At 38.5% G+C, this 17,344-nt stretch overlaps 1 protein-coding gene across 3 annotated transcripts in view; it reads right to left on the reverse strand.

The window, feature by feature from the left end:
* STK32A (serine/threonine kinase 32A) overlaps window positions 1–17,344 on the reverse strand; it is a 77,209-nt gene continuing 59,865 nt past the window's right edge. For 2 of the 3 annotated variants that reach the window (XM_034405237.3, XM_034405233.3), the window contains exons 7-13: window positions 15,305–15,394; window positions 12,598–12,695; window positions 9,150–9,266; window positions 7,988–8,113; window positions 7,029–7,157; window positions 5,273–5,337; window positions 1–3,772 (exon numbers count right to left, since the gene is read on the reverse strand). In XM_034405237.3, coding sequence (XP_034261128.1) covers window positions 3,538–3,772; window positions 5,273–5,337; window positions 7,029–7,157; window positions 7,988–8,113; window positions 9,150–9,266; window positions 12,598–12,695; window positions 15,305–15,394 — 860 coding nt within the window. In that variant the 3' untranslated portion in view covers window positions 1–3,537. Of the gene's footprint in view, window positions 3,773–5,268; window positions 5,338–7,028; window positions 7,158–7,987; window positions 8,114–9,149; window positions 9,267–12,597; window positions 12,696–15,304; window positions 15,395–17,344 lie in introns of those variants that run through there. The other variant, XM_087887415.1, reaches the window with a different exon arrangement.

The following is a 17,344-nucleotide window of genomic DNA, read 5'->3' on the forward strand; positions in this document are numbered from 1 at the left end:
TAAGAGTTAATACAACTTTATTTTGAGGCTTTACAAAATGAAAAAGGTTAGTGCACTGCAAAAGGCCCTTACAGAAAGGCTAACTAACTTTATTTATAACATGGAAGAGAGAGGAAATGCTACTTTTAACATTCTAATTAGCAACTTCTTCACATTTTTAACAGACATGGAAGCTTCTGTCCCTATTCTCTTTCCATCAGAAGAAAAGAATGATGCCCTTCTAAATCTAACTGAACCAAAAGAACATTAATTGGTATTTATAATTTACTCTTGTAAATATTACATTTACTTTGTGTTTCTGTTCCTGGGAAGATTATTTGGTGGTGATGAGATCAGAATAGCAGGTAGTAATAATGTAATCTGTATATATGCTCTTAAAGGGCCCAAATAACCATTAACACATTCTTTTCAATCTAAAAAGTCTACTGACATAAGAGTCCCTAAAGTTTCTGGGTTAATATAGTGCTGTACAGCAGACTTAAGTAACTGTGCTGGCTGTGGAGAATCAGATATGAAGTCTCACACATTTAAAGAGCATTTAGAAACAGCTGTCCTTTGAACCAAACCATTCTGGGATATCAATTTAGTCCAAATCTTTCTATATCACAACTGGAATTGTGACCATTCATGTATTGGGAAAAAAATCCTAGTAATTAGTAATTTTCAGTGAAAAGAAAAGTTTTGGAGGCAAGATTTGCCCTAATATATTACCTAGAGAATGATGGAGAATATCTGAGGATTGGCCTGTACTCCACAGAAAGACATATGATATGTTTATCATTTAGATGCAACGATGTATTGTTTTTTTACCTTAATTGTCCTACTGCTACTAGTGGAGTTAAATGAACAATGGCAGCAGAAGGAGGGTTGACTGTCTCCTTCCTTGGTCTGCTGGCTTGTCTGGTTCGCAACCCCCCCCCCAAAAAAAAAAAAAAAACCAGAAATGTGATCAATTGCATTTAATGCTTTGTCTTTTTCAGGCACTTTGCTGGTATACAGCTTTTGGACTGATTGCTCTAATGATCCATGAGAAAATTGCTGAACTACAAATCCTTGTACCCAAAAAATGGCCACATTGGACTTGTAGCTCTGTAGCACTTAACAACTGTATTAATTTTGTCCTAGGTAAAATATTCTTGCTGGAACTGAGCAGCCTTAATTTGGGTGAGAATTAAAGAAAAATGTGGATTTTATCTTTAGAAGCTGCCTGAGAGTCAAGATAGCTGACTTGTACACCTATTCTATGAATTTTATATATTACATAGGAGTAGGATTAGATGATCCCTGTGATCTCTTCCAACCGCATCATTCTAAGAGTGCTGAAGTTTTAAATCCAAGCAACAAATAGCTGAAAAATTGGGACAAAAGCTGAATGAGGGGACCAGATGAAATGTAGATAAACTTTGTGTGACTGAAAATTGCCTTTTACATCTGCGGAGGACCCGGAACCACAATGGGCAGAACAATTGTGTGAAGTAGATGGAACCACAACATGTACATAGGAAGGGTCAAGATTTTCTGTTCGCCCCACCCAACAAAAATGTTGCATCAATTTTAGGGTGTGCACTAAAGTTTTGTGTGTTTTGTGCCTCTTAACGGTGGGAATTCCATTGATTTTCATTAAAATTTCATTCCTTCCAGTTGGAAGGAGCCCAATCCTGGGCTAGATTTTCTGGAGCCATATCTATCCATCTGTTTCAGGAAGGAAGGAGTACATGAAGTGAGCAGCTATGCCCTGATCATTCAGTCTGGTTCAGCAGGCCAAACAGAATGATAGTGGCAAGATGGAACCCGAGAATCATCGCTTAGCTATCTGTCCATATGGGACGAGAAAAGCTACAAATGCAGTAAGGATCTAGTTATTGAGCTTATTAAATTATAAGCCTAAGTGAACATTTCCCCCCATTTGCGGGGTAGCAGATTTATCTGTTTTAAGCAATCCGGAGAAAGGAGGTCTTCCATCACCTTTTGCTATCCTTTGCATTCAGAGGAACTACCTTGTTGTAGAGGAAAATTTCAAAAAAAATTTAGGATTAAAAGAATACAGAAAGCATCCACTGATCCAATTGCCTACTGGGCTATCCCAGTAGACACAGAATCCATCCATGTTCTCTTCTTAATGATAATGCACACCGGGTGGACATAATCAATTCACTTTTCTTTGGAAATCAAAGAGATTGTATTGGTTGAGAATGCTTTTACATTTTGTACATACAGAGAACGAAACAAAGAATCGAAATCACTAGAAAGCAAGTGACCTCACAGTGGTATTTTGATTCAAACTACAAACAGGCTTAGAAAAAGATTTCAGCTTGACAATGTACAATAATTGTCAATGTAATTTCCTACTTCCATTGTATTAGCCAGGCTTTTGTCTAACAATGTTGTATCTGGGGAAGAAAGAACAGGGAAAGGAGGACTAAGAGGACTAGAGCCATAAAGCAAAGCAGAGCAAAAAATTAGGTCAAACATAAAATTGCTCCCCATAAAGAATTATGCTTAACCTGGGGTACTTGTAACATTAATATACTCTTTTCTTGCCAATTTCAAACAACCTGGATTTTTGCTGTCTCTTCCCAACTACACATAATAACAAACGGTACTTCAGGGTACAAAGTTAATAGTTTGACATTAACTGTACCAAGCATCTATTGGTCCCAAGAGTCATCAATGGTCTTTTACTAAATGATCACAGATAGTATTTCTTTATGATAGTTGCAGACTTAAACATTTTTAATGATTGCCATCCATCCCTTGCAAGAAATGGAATGACCCCTTTCACTTACTAGTGAATTCTACTTATAAAATGGCCCTAGTGAATTTATCTTGATTTGTATGTCCCATTCTTCCATTTCCTGATTCACATAATGTACACACAGACCTCCCAATCTGAAGATATACTGGATATATTCTTAAGAACTAATTCATTTAAAAGTACCAATAAGTGGAAAACCCCCACAGCAAAAATATTATTTCCTCTTATTCTGTGTCTGATATATTGTATATAGTCAGTTACAAGTATTTTTAAAATGATTTTCATTTTGAAGTCTATTGCACTCTAAGGCAGAGTTATGATTCAGCTCTATTTTTTTAACTTCTAAGAAAATGTGGAGCTACCCCCTCTAGCAGCCCTGCAAAGACCTTTTTCCCATAGGCAGTGGATTTAACCCAATTATCAGCAACTTTGACATTTTACCAACAGAAATTATACCTATAAAGTGAACTTAACCTTTCCCTATTTGGAGTGCCTTTTGCACAGTACTTAAAGAGCATACTCTTTCCTGTTAATGGTCAAGTGGCTTAAAAAAATAAAAACAGGCATAAAGACGGTAATCTGTGCCTTAAGTAGTTCTGCAGGATTGTAGGCCACAAGTCCTTATGGTGGGAAGAGAGACTCAGCATCTAGCCTCAAGGTTCCTTAGCAAGGTATCTGCCTTGTCTTGAAAGCAGTGTGCAATTTTATCTGCTAAGCTCCATGAGCTAAAGTAAAAGCCTGCCCTTTTCGGTAGCAGCACCTGAGCAAAAACTACATTGATCTCAAAGATTATTATTCTGATCGTCATCTTCGTTGTCTTTGGTTTGTGTCACTTCGTTGTCTTTGGTTTGTGTCTCTTCGTTGTCTTTGGTTTGTGTCACTTCGTTGTCTTTGGTTTGTGTCTCTTCGTTGTCTTTCGTTTGTGTCTCTTCGTTGTCTTTCGTTTGTGTCACTTCGTTGTCTTTGGTTTGTGTCACCGTCAAGTTCTCCTGCATTTTGTTATGTTCTTGTCGTGCCCTAAAATGTATAAAAGAGAAACCAAAGTCCATCATCAGATAGCAATAAAGTCCAGCAGTTCTCAAAAATCTTACCATCTGCATTGGGCAGCGGGTGCCTTTGAGTTTGTCCCTTCAGTTTCTTGGCAAAACTTCAGAAATGATTTGCTCTTGCCTTCTTCCTAGTACTCCCAGGCTGGCTTTATGCCTAAGGCAGGACTAGAACTCACAGTCTCCTGGTTTCTAGTCTGGTATCTTAACCAGGATACCAAACCTGTCCTCACCTTCTGCATTAGTCAAGATACAATCAGTTCTCCTTTTATCAGGTTTGCTATGATTCCAGTTATAAAGGCTGTATACCATCCATTTCAAGAACTTATTGCTTGTTAAAAGTCTCTATTAATTGAATGTCTTAAGCCACCGATCAATACTTAAAGATCCAGCCCATAATATCCTATAACTTCCATACACTATGCAATGAAAATTTTGCTATGCTGGAAAGTAGATAATCACAGAATTTATAAGAATGATCTCAGAAAGTCAAGAAACGGAATTATGGGAGCCCTCAACTTATGATGAAAATTGAGACTGAACCAGAGGTGAAATCCAGCAGGTTCTGACAGGTTCTGGAGAACTGGTAGCAGAAATTTTGAGTAGTTCGGAGAACTGGCAGATACCATCTCTGGCTGGCCCCAGAGTGGGGTGGGAATGGAGATTTTGTGGTATCCTTCCCCTGGAGTGGGGAGGGAATGGGGATTTTGTGGTATCCTTCCCATGCCACACCCACCAAGCCACGCCCACAGAACCAGTAGTAAAAAAATTTGGATTTCACCACTGGACCGAACCTGTGTCACTAAGTAGTGTGTTAAATGAGTTGTGCCCAATTTTACAACCCTAGTTATTAAGCAAATCACATCAAGCAAATTTGACTTCTCCCATTGACTCTGCTTATCAGAAATGGGAAGGTCATAAATGGTGATTATATGAACCTAGGATACTGCAACCATTGTAAATATATGCCAGTTGCTAAGTGTCTGAATGTTGATTATGTGACCTCAGGGACTTTGTGACATTATAAGTGTGAGGACTGGTTGTACCTTAATTTTTTCAGCACCATTGTAACTTTGAATAATGAAATGAATGGTGGTAAATCAAGAACTACCTATATATTGAGAAAAATATTTACTGTTTGAACAGCTGCCTTTGTTATTTGCTCACCTACTACCTAACTGCAGCAGATACAATTTCTTTCTGGAAGGAGAACAAGGCAGAAAAAAGTAAAATAAAGCCATTTCAGTCATATTCAAAATTTAAATTCAGTGAGGTTTCCTACCTCAGTGAAATAGTTTGAGCAACACCCAAATGAGAGCGTACAGCAATGCCAGGCTTCCAGTGCTTTTCTATGGATTTTGTGCCAAAATCACTACCTAATTATCTGAGGAACAGTAATCAGATTTCCTTAGTTCTAAGAAATCTTAATGATGTGCTAAGCTAAAGTTTATATTTTCAGGTCAACGCTTACTTTTCTCTGTTGAAAATTATGAAGTCCCTTTGTATTGATTCCAGGTTTTTCTGCAGCTGGCAGGCCTTATATTAAGAAAGAAAAAAGACCAGTTAATGAGAGTTCATCATTGTAGTATTTGATGCAAGAAGCCACTAAACTTATCAAGAAAGACATTTCAAAGGAATTCAAATGATTGATCCATGGACTAAATTATTAGCTGACTCTGTTGTGTACCTCTCTTAACAGAAACTAAATTCATCTAAGAACCTGGATCAGATGCATCGAATTTGATCAAGTATTATTTCTAGTTTATTTTCTTCAGTAGTTGACAATCCAATTTTTAGAATCTACCGTGATCTCTTTAGATCTTGGCTTACCTGAACAGAGGGCTCTAGTAGTAGTAGTAGTAGTAGTAGGCTAAGGATAATGTCCTTCCTCACTAATAGACTAAAGATTATGCCCTTCCTCAATGTATCTTGCTTTGTGAAAGTAATTGACTTAGTAGCAGTGATAATGAAGATACCATAGATTCTCTTGGGAGTAGCTAGAGTCAGAACTTATGGGCACGGATTCTATTCTTTCTCTCCTTCTTAATATCTATTTTTTTCTGGCTTTGTTTGTATCCAGTATTGGTGTAGAGAGGGGGAGAAAGGAGATACAAATCTGAAACAAGGAAGTTCTATTTCTTGATTTCTTTCTTTTTCACAAAAAAGGATGTGTTTTCCCTGCTTTGCTATAGTTTTCAGCCCAAAGCTAATGAACCTAGAAAAAAATTGCCAAAATCACTGTGCACTTTTTCTTATTATCTCTACCTTTCCCAGGGTTGTCCCTTCTTTCTATTCCCCTCACCAAACCTAAAGGTAGCTAAAAAAATATAGAAAATTCTACTCTATCCTCTTGTTCTATTCTATTCTATTCTATTCTATTCTATTCTATTCCATTCCATTCCATTCCATTCCATTCCATTCCATTCCATTCCTATTCCTATTCCTATTCCTATTCCTATTCCTATTCCTATTCCTATTCCTATTCCTATTCCTATTCCTATTCTATTCTATTCTATTCAATGGTAGGCTCCAAATTTTTTAACAACTGGTTCTCTGCCCTAATGACTGGCTGGCTGGCTGGCTGGCTGGCTGGCGGGTGTGTGTGTGTGTGTGTGTGTGTGTGTGTGTGTGTGTGTCATGTGACTCGGCATGGCCAACTCTACATCACTTGTGTGGTGGTACCTGTATGGGACAGGCAGGGTTGGGAGGGAATCCAGGGGTCTCCGGTGGGGGGTGGGGGTGGAGAAAATAACCTGTTTTTGTGTGTGTGTTAGAGAGAGAGAGAGAGAGAGAGAGAGAGAGACGGCGTCAAGCTAGACTGGGAAAGCTGGCTTATTCTTATTCTTTGCTGTCATAACCTTGATGTAAGGTATTGCTCATAGAATTTAAAATAATCCAGAAATCTAAAACTGATATATCTATGGGCCTTTCCCAAATTTTGCAAAGTTTTCAAAAGATGCTCTTATATTTTAAAAAGTATTATAAATATACTGTAGCACCAATTCATCATTTAAATGCCAAGAATAAGAAAGCACAGAGGGTTACAGACTCCATATTTTGGCTGCTGTCCTACTCATTTGGGGCATTGCCATTAAAGTCAGTGTGATTTAGATCTGAGACTTCTGTCTTTTAGATCAATATACCTAATGAAAATGGAAGACATTAAAATGCTTACATCAGCCAAACATCTTTTGGGCAATTCAGGCATCCAACTCTCTGTGCCTTACCTCTGAGGATTCATTTTTGTTGCTTTCCTTCTCCTTCTTAGCCAAGCGCTTCTTCTTTTTATGAAGTGGCTTTGACTCCAGGATCATTTCTTCAAGTTCAAAGGTTGGGTCACAGTTTAACTTCCCTTTCTATGGAAGAAAGCACATGCAGAGAGAAATTGTTACCCTTCCCCCGAAATAAAAGAAAGTAAAAGAAAGACATTTGCATGGACATTCTATGGTGTGATTGAACACCATAAAAGTGAACCAAAACAGATTCCCCAATTAAAACTATTAGGACTCTCTGAAATTTCAAAATTGAAATACAATATAGAGGAGAGCTTGAATTGGACAGCTAGGATCAATAATTATAAGAGTAGAAAAGCTTTTAACTCCAGACAAACATCAAGTCCTTCAGGCTGCAGTAAAGAGAGCACACTTCAGGTCCTCTCATCAAGACACAGCCACCTAATGGGACCTCAAGGACATGTCTGGATGGCAACTCCTGATTTTTTTTTTTAAAAAAAAACAGTGTTTCCCCCTCCCAAATATATGACTGGCCCATGCAGGCCTGGAGTCGCAATTGATTGAGTTGCTATATATTTTAATCTGGTTGCCATTTTATTGTTTCAGTTGGCTTTTAATGTATTGTGTTGCTTTGGGGAGGGGTAGGTACTTGTTGCTGAGTTTTGGGCAGCCCTAGAAATGTTATAAATGAATGAATGAATGAATGAATGAATGAATGAATGAATGAATGAATGAATGAATGAATTGATGTGCCACTTAATTTATCTTAATAATTAAACTATTGATTTTGGGTTTTTAGAAGTTTATGTTTCTCTTCAGACTTGACTCTGTTGGTGTGTGAAATCTGCACAATGATAGTTTATTGCTTTATGCATTAAGAAACGTGCCACAGTGTCATCATCATTATAACTCTAGTTTCTAAATTAAGAAAACATTCAAACTAAAATTCTTACATTAGGAAGAAATCCAGGCAATACTGTCTTCTGTAAAACAGCATCCCAGTTGATATCAGCCAAGTAAGGAAACTCTTGGATATGACTCAGTTGAAAAAATCTTTCTTCTGAATTCATTTCCACTAGCTAGAGGTTAGAATTAAAGTAGTTTATTAAGTATATCAGAATAGAATACAACACAATTGCAGATTCAATACAGAAAAGGATGATATGTGCCTCTTTATCTATCTCAGACATAATAGGGAACCTCCAGCCCATGAATGTTTACAGTTCAAGAACTTCCATGTAGCCCATATGTGAGCATTCCAGAAAAAAACCCAACTCCAAGTAAAGACTCTGAAGCAAGCATTTTTCAAAGTTCTATTTACTAGAATAGGTAAACTGGCACATCTGGGAAAACCTGAATCTGAGAGATCCGAGTTTTCCCTCAGTAAATCAAAACCCCCAAAACCATCCCCTCACTCCTCAGTCGATCACATACTCCAATCAACCGCCGTCCCATCTCGAGACCTCACTCCAACCACTCCTCCTCCAGATGCAGGATCGCCCTGACTTTGACCGACAGGAAGAATGCTATTATGTCTACAGACAACCCCTCTACTAAACCTCCCTCCTACTTTCCCACGCATGAGAAGGTGGCAGCATGGAAGTTTCCAGCCTAATATGGCTTCCAAAGCTGATACCATAAGTTGTTGTGAATATCCTGCTCTGACTTTTCTTCAAATTCTAAGCTCCTATTCAGCACTTCTAAAGTCTTTAAAAAGATTACAACATCCAGTATTGTTGTTTCAGACAGAAATATTTGTATAAATAAACTTAACTGAAGGAGGATCAAGTAAGAAATGTCCAATGTAGTGTAGGATAAAACACTTTCCTATGTTCCTAAAATGATCCAGCATTTTAGGTTTTCCTGCATTCCTAAAATCAGAGCCAATCAAGTGCAGTGGGTGTGTGGAACTGTTTGATGTTGTAAAATAACATCACACTAGGTGTTAAAATGCATTCCAAGGGTGTGGGGGAGGAGAAACGTAGGATGACTCATAGCTTCCATATTTAGCAGCAGTCCTGAATCTCCAGTAATGTTCTACTCCTGATAGAATGAGTCAAAAGGCTTGGAAGACTTAGCATCTTAACCAACATCTGATCTCTAAAGCTCACTCACCTTTTTAATCAATGAGATCATATCCTGTGACCAGGCAGCAGGATACATGATGGTGGCTGTCTTGTACACATGCAAAATTTCATTGGCAGAATTACTAGAGCGAATGTGGTATGGTCTCTGCAAGGAGAGAAGAAGGCAAGGACACTGAAACACAGTTCGACATCCAACAAGAACAGATTAATGAATTCTCTCTTTTAGGTTAGAGAAGTTTTTTAGAGGAAAAAAAGTATCACTAGATTGTAATGGGCTGACAACTTCTCCAAGAGACTTCACTCTCTCTCCTCCTTCCTCAGAGTCCACTAATGTTCTTAGTTAAGGCATTGTGACACTGGGTAATTTTTTGAACACAGATCAACACAGGAAAGGAAGACAACAGAAAAAGTACACTTAAAAAGCAACATGTAAGCAACAGCAAGACATCAAGCATTGTGCAACTGGTGTTTCACTCAATGCAAATTGAGTTCAAGGAAAATCATTTTAGTGGTAGGTGTGAATTCCTTCAACATTACTAGAAATACCATACTTAAAATTTGTATTTTTTTTTCTGAACTGAAATATATTCTCTTTTGAAATAAGACAAAACAGAATCAAAATGACACAGTTTTAAACATGCTCTCAAAATGTTTTGTAATAAATCCTCAGGACATAAATGCAATCAATTAAATTAAGGAGAGTATTTTCTCAGCATGCCTGCAGTAGTGGGCTATTTTCATTCAACTCTGAAAAGAAAATTAAACAATGGAAAGGCATTTCCAACCTGTTCTTGCATTGTACTAAAGAGCAGCACAAATGGTGCCAGCCATTAGAATTTGTGCAAAATTGCAGAACAGACTGCAATACTGGGCGATGCAAGCTCACCTGGCATGTCTGCCTATGCCTACCTCAGAAATTAAAAGCAAAACCTTTAGCTACCCCTGAGCAGGGGTGGGCTGCTGGGAGTTCACAGGGGTTTGGGAGAACCTCTAGCTAAGATTCTGTGCAGTTCGGAGAACCCCCAAATCCCACTTCTGGCTGACCCCGCCCCTCCCAGGAATCCCCATGTGGCCCATTTTGGATGCAGGTAAGTGCAGGGTGCACACAGAGGCTCAGGGAAAGCGAAAAATGGGCTTTTTCCGGCCTCCAGAGGGCTTCTGGAGCTTAGGGAGGCCATTTTCGCCCTCCCAGAGGCTTGAGGAAAGCCTCTGGAACATAGGCAGGGCAAAAACGCCCCCCTGCCGTTGTGTAGGAGGCCAACTAGGCCACACCCACCATGGCCACGCCCACCCAGCAACCAGGCAGAGAACCCCTTGCTAAAATTTTTGAAGCCCACCCCTGCGCCTGAGCTTTTGTAAAGAGCAACCATGTCAAATTCTAGTCTCAATTTGCTGTCTGTTACCACCAGTACAGCAGAATGACAAGTGAGGATGAAAAAAAAATGTGTCATAGGCACGTAGGGGAAAATAGATATGTTATTATTTCAGAATCATTAGCAACATCCATTCCCTACATTTCCAGGATGCAGTTTGGCATTGTCTCTTTATGGAACAGTTCAAGGCATAGCTTCTCACTTCAATCATCTGATTACGTTGGAATTTGTGCCCCTGGAATATGCAAGCTTTTCAATAGCATTTTTCTTACAATAACCAAGATTTTGCATTTCAGATAACAACTTTATCCAGAACCTATTTAATATTAGTTATGTGCTACAGAAAACAACCTGATAAATGTAGAATTCCATTCAGAAAAACAGGTCAGATAGAATGGGGAGAAGACAGAAACAGGAAGATTTGAAAACCATTAATCTAGGCACACATTCAGTAATGCTTAACTTTGGTGTAATTCGCTTTGCGTGTACACAGAACAACAGCAAAGAATACCGAAAATATAAGGCACTAACAGAGGTGGGTTTCAGCAGATTCTGACCAGTTCTGGTCAGTGGAAATTTTGAGTAGTTCGGAGAACTGGTAGTAAAAATTCTGACTGGCCCCGTCCCCATCTATTCCCTGCCCCCCAAATCTCAGCTGATCGGGAGGAAATGGGGATTTTGCAGTAACCTTTCCCTGCCACATCCACCAAGCCACACCCACCAAGCCATGCCACGCTCACCAAGCCACACCCATAGAACCGGTAGTAAAAAAATTTGAAACCCACCACTGGGCACCATGTATTTGAGAAAACCATTTGCTTTTACAGTTTTTTTAAAACAATATAACCTTTTGATTGAATTGTAATAATTCAGTTTCATTTTGAAAATCAAACAACTATTTTAGAAGTAATTATAAAAGAAATTAGTTTTTTTTCTCCTCTGCATAAGGTGCAACTGGCATTAAAGATTAATATTCCCTTTAAACAAACATTACTGTAAAATAAAAGAAAACAAATGTGTTGTGCTTTAGAAATTTGAACTACCTCCAATAATCAGACAAGTATCATGTTACTTACTTGGAATTGTCCCACATACTCCGCTCCAAGAAAATCACCCTCCTACCCATCCCCAGACTGCTTCTAATGGATCGTATATGCCTAGATAATTTTTTAAAAAATGGTACAAATACCCTCGAATAGGAAGTTATACATGTGATACCGTACTATCCCTAAGATAAAGAACAGAACAAATAAGAACTTGCATATTTACACTATAATATATTTCCTACTTTATTCATATGTTTCATAAAATGCCTACTGTCTTCTATACTATCCACTGCACAGTTTGAAAATATGTTATGACCCAACGAACCAATAAGGCCTGTTGCAGCATGAAATGTGTTGGGTTACTAATTCGCACACAGCAGGCCACTTCTTCAGACTGCATCCTTGATCCATAATTATGAAAGGATCTTTTGAAGTATAGTTCAATTTTTTTTCCTTTGAATTGATGATATTTTTATGATAAACTTTACAGCACACATTGGCAATTATCAGTAAATTAATCTCTTTAAGCAGAACAGCTTCTCTTTAGAATTTTAATGACCCTATTACAGGTAGTCCTCAACTTACAACAGTTCATTTAGTGACCAAAGTTACAACAGCACTGAAAAAAGTGACCTCTGACCGTTTTCCATACGTATGACTGTTGTGGCATCACCCAGGTCACATGTTCAAAATTCAGAAGCTTCGCAACTGACTCACGTTTATGACAGATATGATCTCCTTTTGCAACGTTCTGAGACAGAAAATCATTCAGCAAGCCAGATTCACTTAACAGCCACTTTGTTAACTTAATAACTGCAGCGATTTATTTAACAACAGTGGCAAGAAAGATTGTAAAATGGGGCAAAACTCACTTAGCAAATGTCTCACTTAGCAACAGAAATATTGGGCTCAATTGTGGTCGTAAGCCGAGGACTACTTGTATACAGTGGATGCAGTTCTGGAAAGTAATTGTTTCCGAATAATCTAAACATGGTGAAATCATGAGTAGAGAGATAATGGATGGTCCAATAATACATATACGTTAACTGTACCATACCCGGCCTCTGAGAAGTTCATAGGCTGTAATTCCTAATGACCACCAATCAACAGCATAGGAATAACCTGAAGTTTTTGTGGCAGTAAACATCTCAGGTGCTGCAAAAAAAGAGAAATTTAAAATTTGCTTTAGGATGGAATATTCCACAAAATGACTGATTTTTCTTTCTATAGTCTAATCAGTGGTGGGATTCAGCCAGTTCTTTCTGGTTCAGGGAAACCAGTTGTTAAATTACCAATCTCCCGCTATCAAAGTGGATCCTGGGTGCTGAGCTGCAATGGAGAAACAAGCAATAGACTGGCCGTCGTGTGGGAAGGAGAAGGTAGCTTTCTCTCTTTCTTCTCCCTGCTCCTCCTCCTTCCCTTGCACCGGCCACTCCATTGTCCATTTCTCCGTTGCAGCGCAGCACCCAGGATCAGTGGTGGATTGCTCCCGGTTCTGTCCGGTTCTTGAGAACCGGTAGTAAAAGTGGCGGGAAGCTCCGCCCACCCACCTGGACATCATAAGGTGCGCACTCCCATTGCGAACTGGTAGTAAAAGTAAGTAGAATCCACCCCTGCCCAGGATCCACTTTCATAGCGGGGCGGGGGCCTAATAATTTGCCTGGCCAAACTAACTCCACAGTTTCCCCTACATTGGGCCCATCTTCGATCGTGCTGCCAACTTAATTATTTGCCTCTCTCACTTTTGCCCGCAGACTGACCAACACCCCTGCATGCAGCTCAACCGGGAGGGGGAGTCTCTCCCTCCACTTCCCGCCAATTCTTCACCTTCCCACATAAGCTCGGGAGCATCAACTCCTTGTCTCTATGGTAAACCCCCTCCCCTTGTTCCTCAGAAACCTCGCCTCTTAAAGGAGCTGCAAGTTCTCATAAGAAATTCTCTCTAGGGTTATCAATAAGCAACTCCAGAACATCTTCAGCTGCTGGGGAATAGAAGTCAGTGTGAACTTCTTCATTTATCCTTGTTGGCTTCCCTGAGATGTCTGGGAGAACTGCGTGAGAAGAGAATGCTGGGATAGATAATTTTTCATCAGATTCTCTTTCTTATGTGTGAATTATTAGAAAATAAGGAGAAACAATTTGCCTCTTTTTTCAATTGATTTTAATCTGGACCATCATACTGCTAACTCCTTAATAATGGCATTTGGAGGAGATCCAGTCAGACTTGAGGCAAAATTGCATCTCCCAGTAATGAAAAGAGGAAGTTTACTTTGTCTTATTAAATTTAAAAAAAAGAACATAAGAACCAACAGACTTTCCCAAGTTCTTCAAAAAAACATAGCTGTTCAGAAGGTCACTGCACACTGTTCTTTGTGCTCTTGAACTCTTTGCTTTTAATCTCACATAAAGCTTTTCACACCTCTTTCTCATAACCTCCAGGTTACATTTTGACTAACTCATTAGCTATTTGATATAGAAACAAAAGCATGAAAATGGCCATAGAAATAGAAAGCATAGAAATGGCTTTACTATGTTGTTGTTGATGATGATGTTGAAGAACAGCACATTTTGCACCTGCTTAATAGGTACATGTCAGTGGTAGGTTGCTACCAGTTCGTTCCAGATCGGGGGAACCGGTAGCAGCAGCGGCAGGAGGCTCTGTCCGGAGGCTTCTGCACATGCGCAGAAGCGTCATACACAGGCATGCGCATGCACCCACAAGCGAACCAGTAGGAACGGGTTTTGAAACCCGCCCCTCGTACATGCATAATAAGATTAATCCTGAATGTAATTCAAGTCATCTGAAACATTCCTTCATATTTTAAAATGATTATTACTTTGAGGAAAATACTAGCTCTACCCTCTAGCCCTTTGAAATATTCCAACACACTTTAAAGTGAAATATAATATTGAGAGAGCAAATAGAATGGACAGGCAACTGACACTGACTTTATATAGTTTTAATCCAAGGTTAGTATTACCACTGGTCCCCTCCCTTAGCCACATTTCTGGCAAGTGTATTGAACAAAAAATATCTGCAATTAACACTTTTTTGATTCTAAGAATATGTGGTGAATTGGTTATCTTCAGTAACTAACAAGAATAGAGGAAATAACAGTGGTTCGAGAGAAAGAATCAATAAATCCAATTAATGTCACTATGATATCCTGTTAGTATAATTTGGTATAACCTGTCAAAAGTAATATTTTGGCCCCATGTGTACCTTAACATCAATGTGGGATGGGTGATCCAATTATGACTCACATGGCGAAACGAAAGAACTCTATCTATAGTTTTGGATTAGATTTGTAGGATTTCATGTACCCTGTTTCCCCGAAAATAAGACCCAACTGGAAAATAAGCCCTAGCATGATTTTTCAGGATGCTCGTAATATAAGCCCTACCCCCAAAATAAGCCCCAGTTAAGATCGTCAGCAGATGGAGGCATTTAGTACTGTATTTTCCCCAAAATAAGACCTAACCGGAAAATAAGCCAAAATGCGTTTTTGGAGCAAAAATTGATATAAGACCCAGTCTTATTTTGGGGGAAACCTGATCAGCCATCCATCCAAGGACCTTTAAGGTTAGGAGAACTGAAGCCATTCCAAATCTAGCACATGTAAGGCCACATCAGCCTTGAAGTATTTTCTGAATCAGGCTCCATTTCTTAAAACTGTTTTAATGTTTACTAAGAAGGAAGCTGAAAATGTCCATTAAAAACAAAACATTGTGATGCAAATAGCTTGGATCTATTGACTACTCACCCATGTATGGTTTTGTGCCAGCAATGTTGGTAATCTGTGTATCTTTAGTTATCACTGTAGCAATATTGAAATCTGTTACATGAACATGCCCTAAGAATAATATAAAACGATAAATTGTCAATCGAAAGTTTCTACCATATATAATTATAACAGCAGAGGGAAGCAAGGAATTTTGTGTGGATTATGTGCTATTATGTGCATATATGAATATGTTGCCTTCTCATTCTTTAAAGTTTTACGGAACCATAATGCAAAATTTTGCATATGCAAAACCCTTAGAGAAAACCTAAGGAAGGAAAGGGACATAGGAAATCCTCATTCTTATAGGCCACCCACAATACTCATACTAATTTGTCATGATTAATCATTATCCCAAGCCATATTTTTGTCAACCACATGGAACAGCTTGAGAATATTTTTTATCAAGTTTTTTATTTTATATTACATATACATATCAATGCGGGAACAGTGTGACGCCTGGGTGCCATACACTTCAGTACAAATAAAATAATATTATTAATCATAGTTATCATATTCATCCAGCTTATATATTTCTAATAGTAATACACATTTATATCTAATTATAATCTTTCATTATTTCATATTGTTTAAACATACATAATACTACCGCTGTTCAATTTCTAAACCTCTCTCTTAATCATTACACTTATCTTAACAGTTTGAGAATATTGATCTGCTCCTATCTGAACCACTAGCTCAGCATAAAGTTTATTCATTAAGTATATCTTGTGCAGAAAAAGAGCGTGATGGAAAGAGCGTTATAGACCTTTCCTTCAGGAAAGATATATAGCATGGGAATTATTTTTCATATGGATCTATAGCTAATATCTCAAGTGACATCTGTGGCCAGAACTGCTTTTTAATCCATTTCAATTGGTATGCCAAAAGCATCTTTTCCTAGTAAGTAACAACAGTGATCCCTCTACTAATTAAATACTTGATTTTTTTGTAATGTGCTACAAGTAGGGTTGCCCTTATAAAACAGAAAACATTGCTACTGTTTCTACTCGCCTGATGGACTTAGCCCAGTCATGTTCCCATATCATAGCTGCAGAATTCCCACTATCTATTCAAATTGTTTGGGAATCTCTATCTCTGACAGCAACAGGTTTATCTGTCTACTGTGTGAGGCCCAGGGGTGGGTTCTACTTACCTTTACTGCCGTTCACAAAGGGGCCGCACATGCGCAGATTGTCATTTATGACGTCTGGCTGGGTGGGCGGAGCCTCCCACCAATTTTACTACCGGTTCCATAGAACCGGACAGAACCGGGAGCAACTCACCACTGGTGAGGCCTGAATTTTTTATGATGAGGCTTCTCAATGGAATACTGAGGCTGCATTGTGCACAGGCTTTTAAGAAGGCTTTAAGAGCACAGCTTTTTAAATCAGCCTAATATGCCTAATATAATTGAAATTTTAACTTTCTTTTTAACATCTTAAATAGCGATGGCTTTATTTTAATCTCAACATGCTTGGATTTTATAGCTAATAAGCTAATAAGACTTTGGTAGTGAGTACCCTAGAAATCTCATCACATAAACTTAGCAAAACTACAGAAGATTGCGCTGGAGCTTGAAATATGATCCTCCAAGGAAGGAAAGCCACTGGAAAACAAGCAGTCTTAACAGTCTAAATATAGGTACATAGGCTGCAAAAACAATGTCTCAGGGGGAAAGAATTGAACAATAGGTAAAAGGCTTTTTGCACACATGAATGGAATTACACACCTCTCTTGCCATGGTTGGTGAAACACAGAGAAATTGCAAAGAGGAAATAGTTAGAATGACCTCTGAATCAAGGACAAACGGAGAAAAGACAATTCCAAATATACTCTAAAATAACCAGCTAAAATGCATTAAATTGAAAGCCTTTGCAAAAATACTGATTTCAATGGTCTCCTTTAAACCCATACCTTGGTCACAACATTGTCACAATAACAGCGCTGATTAAAACATTGGGGCATGCAAATGTCATTGGGATTGTTGGTTCCTACTCTTTGACTAGTTGTAAACACTAC

This window comes from Pantherophis guttatus, chromosome 2 (assembly GCF_059756535.1).
Source record: "Pantherophis guttatus breed Tessera chromosome 2, ASM5975653v1, whole genome shotgun sequence".
Classification (NCBI taxonomy): Eukaryota; Metazoa; Chordata; class Lepidosauria; order Squamata; family Colubridae; genus Pantherophis; species Pantherophis guttatus.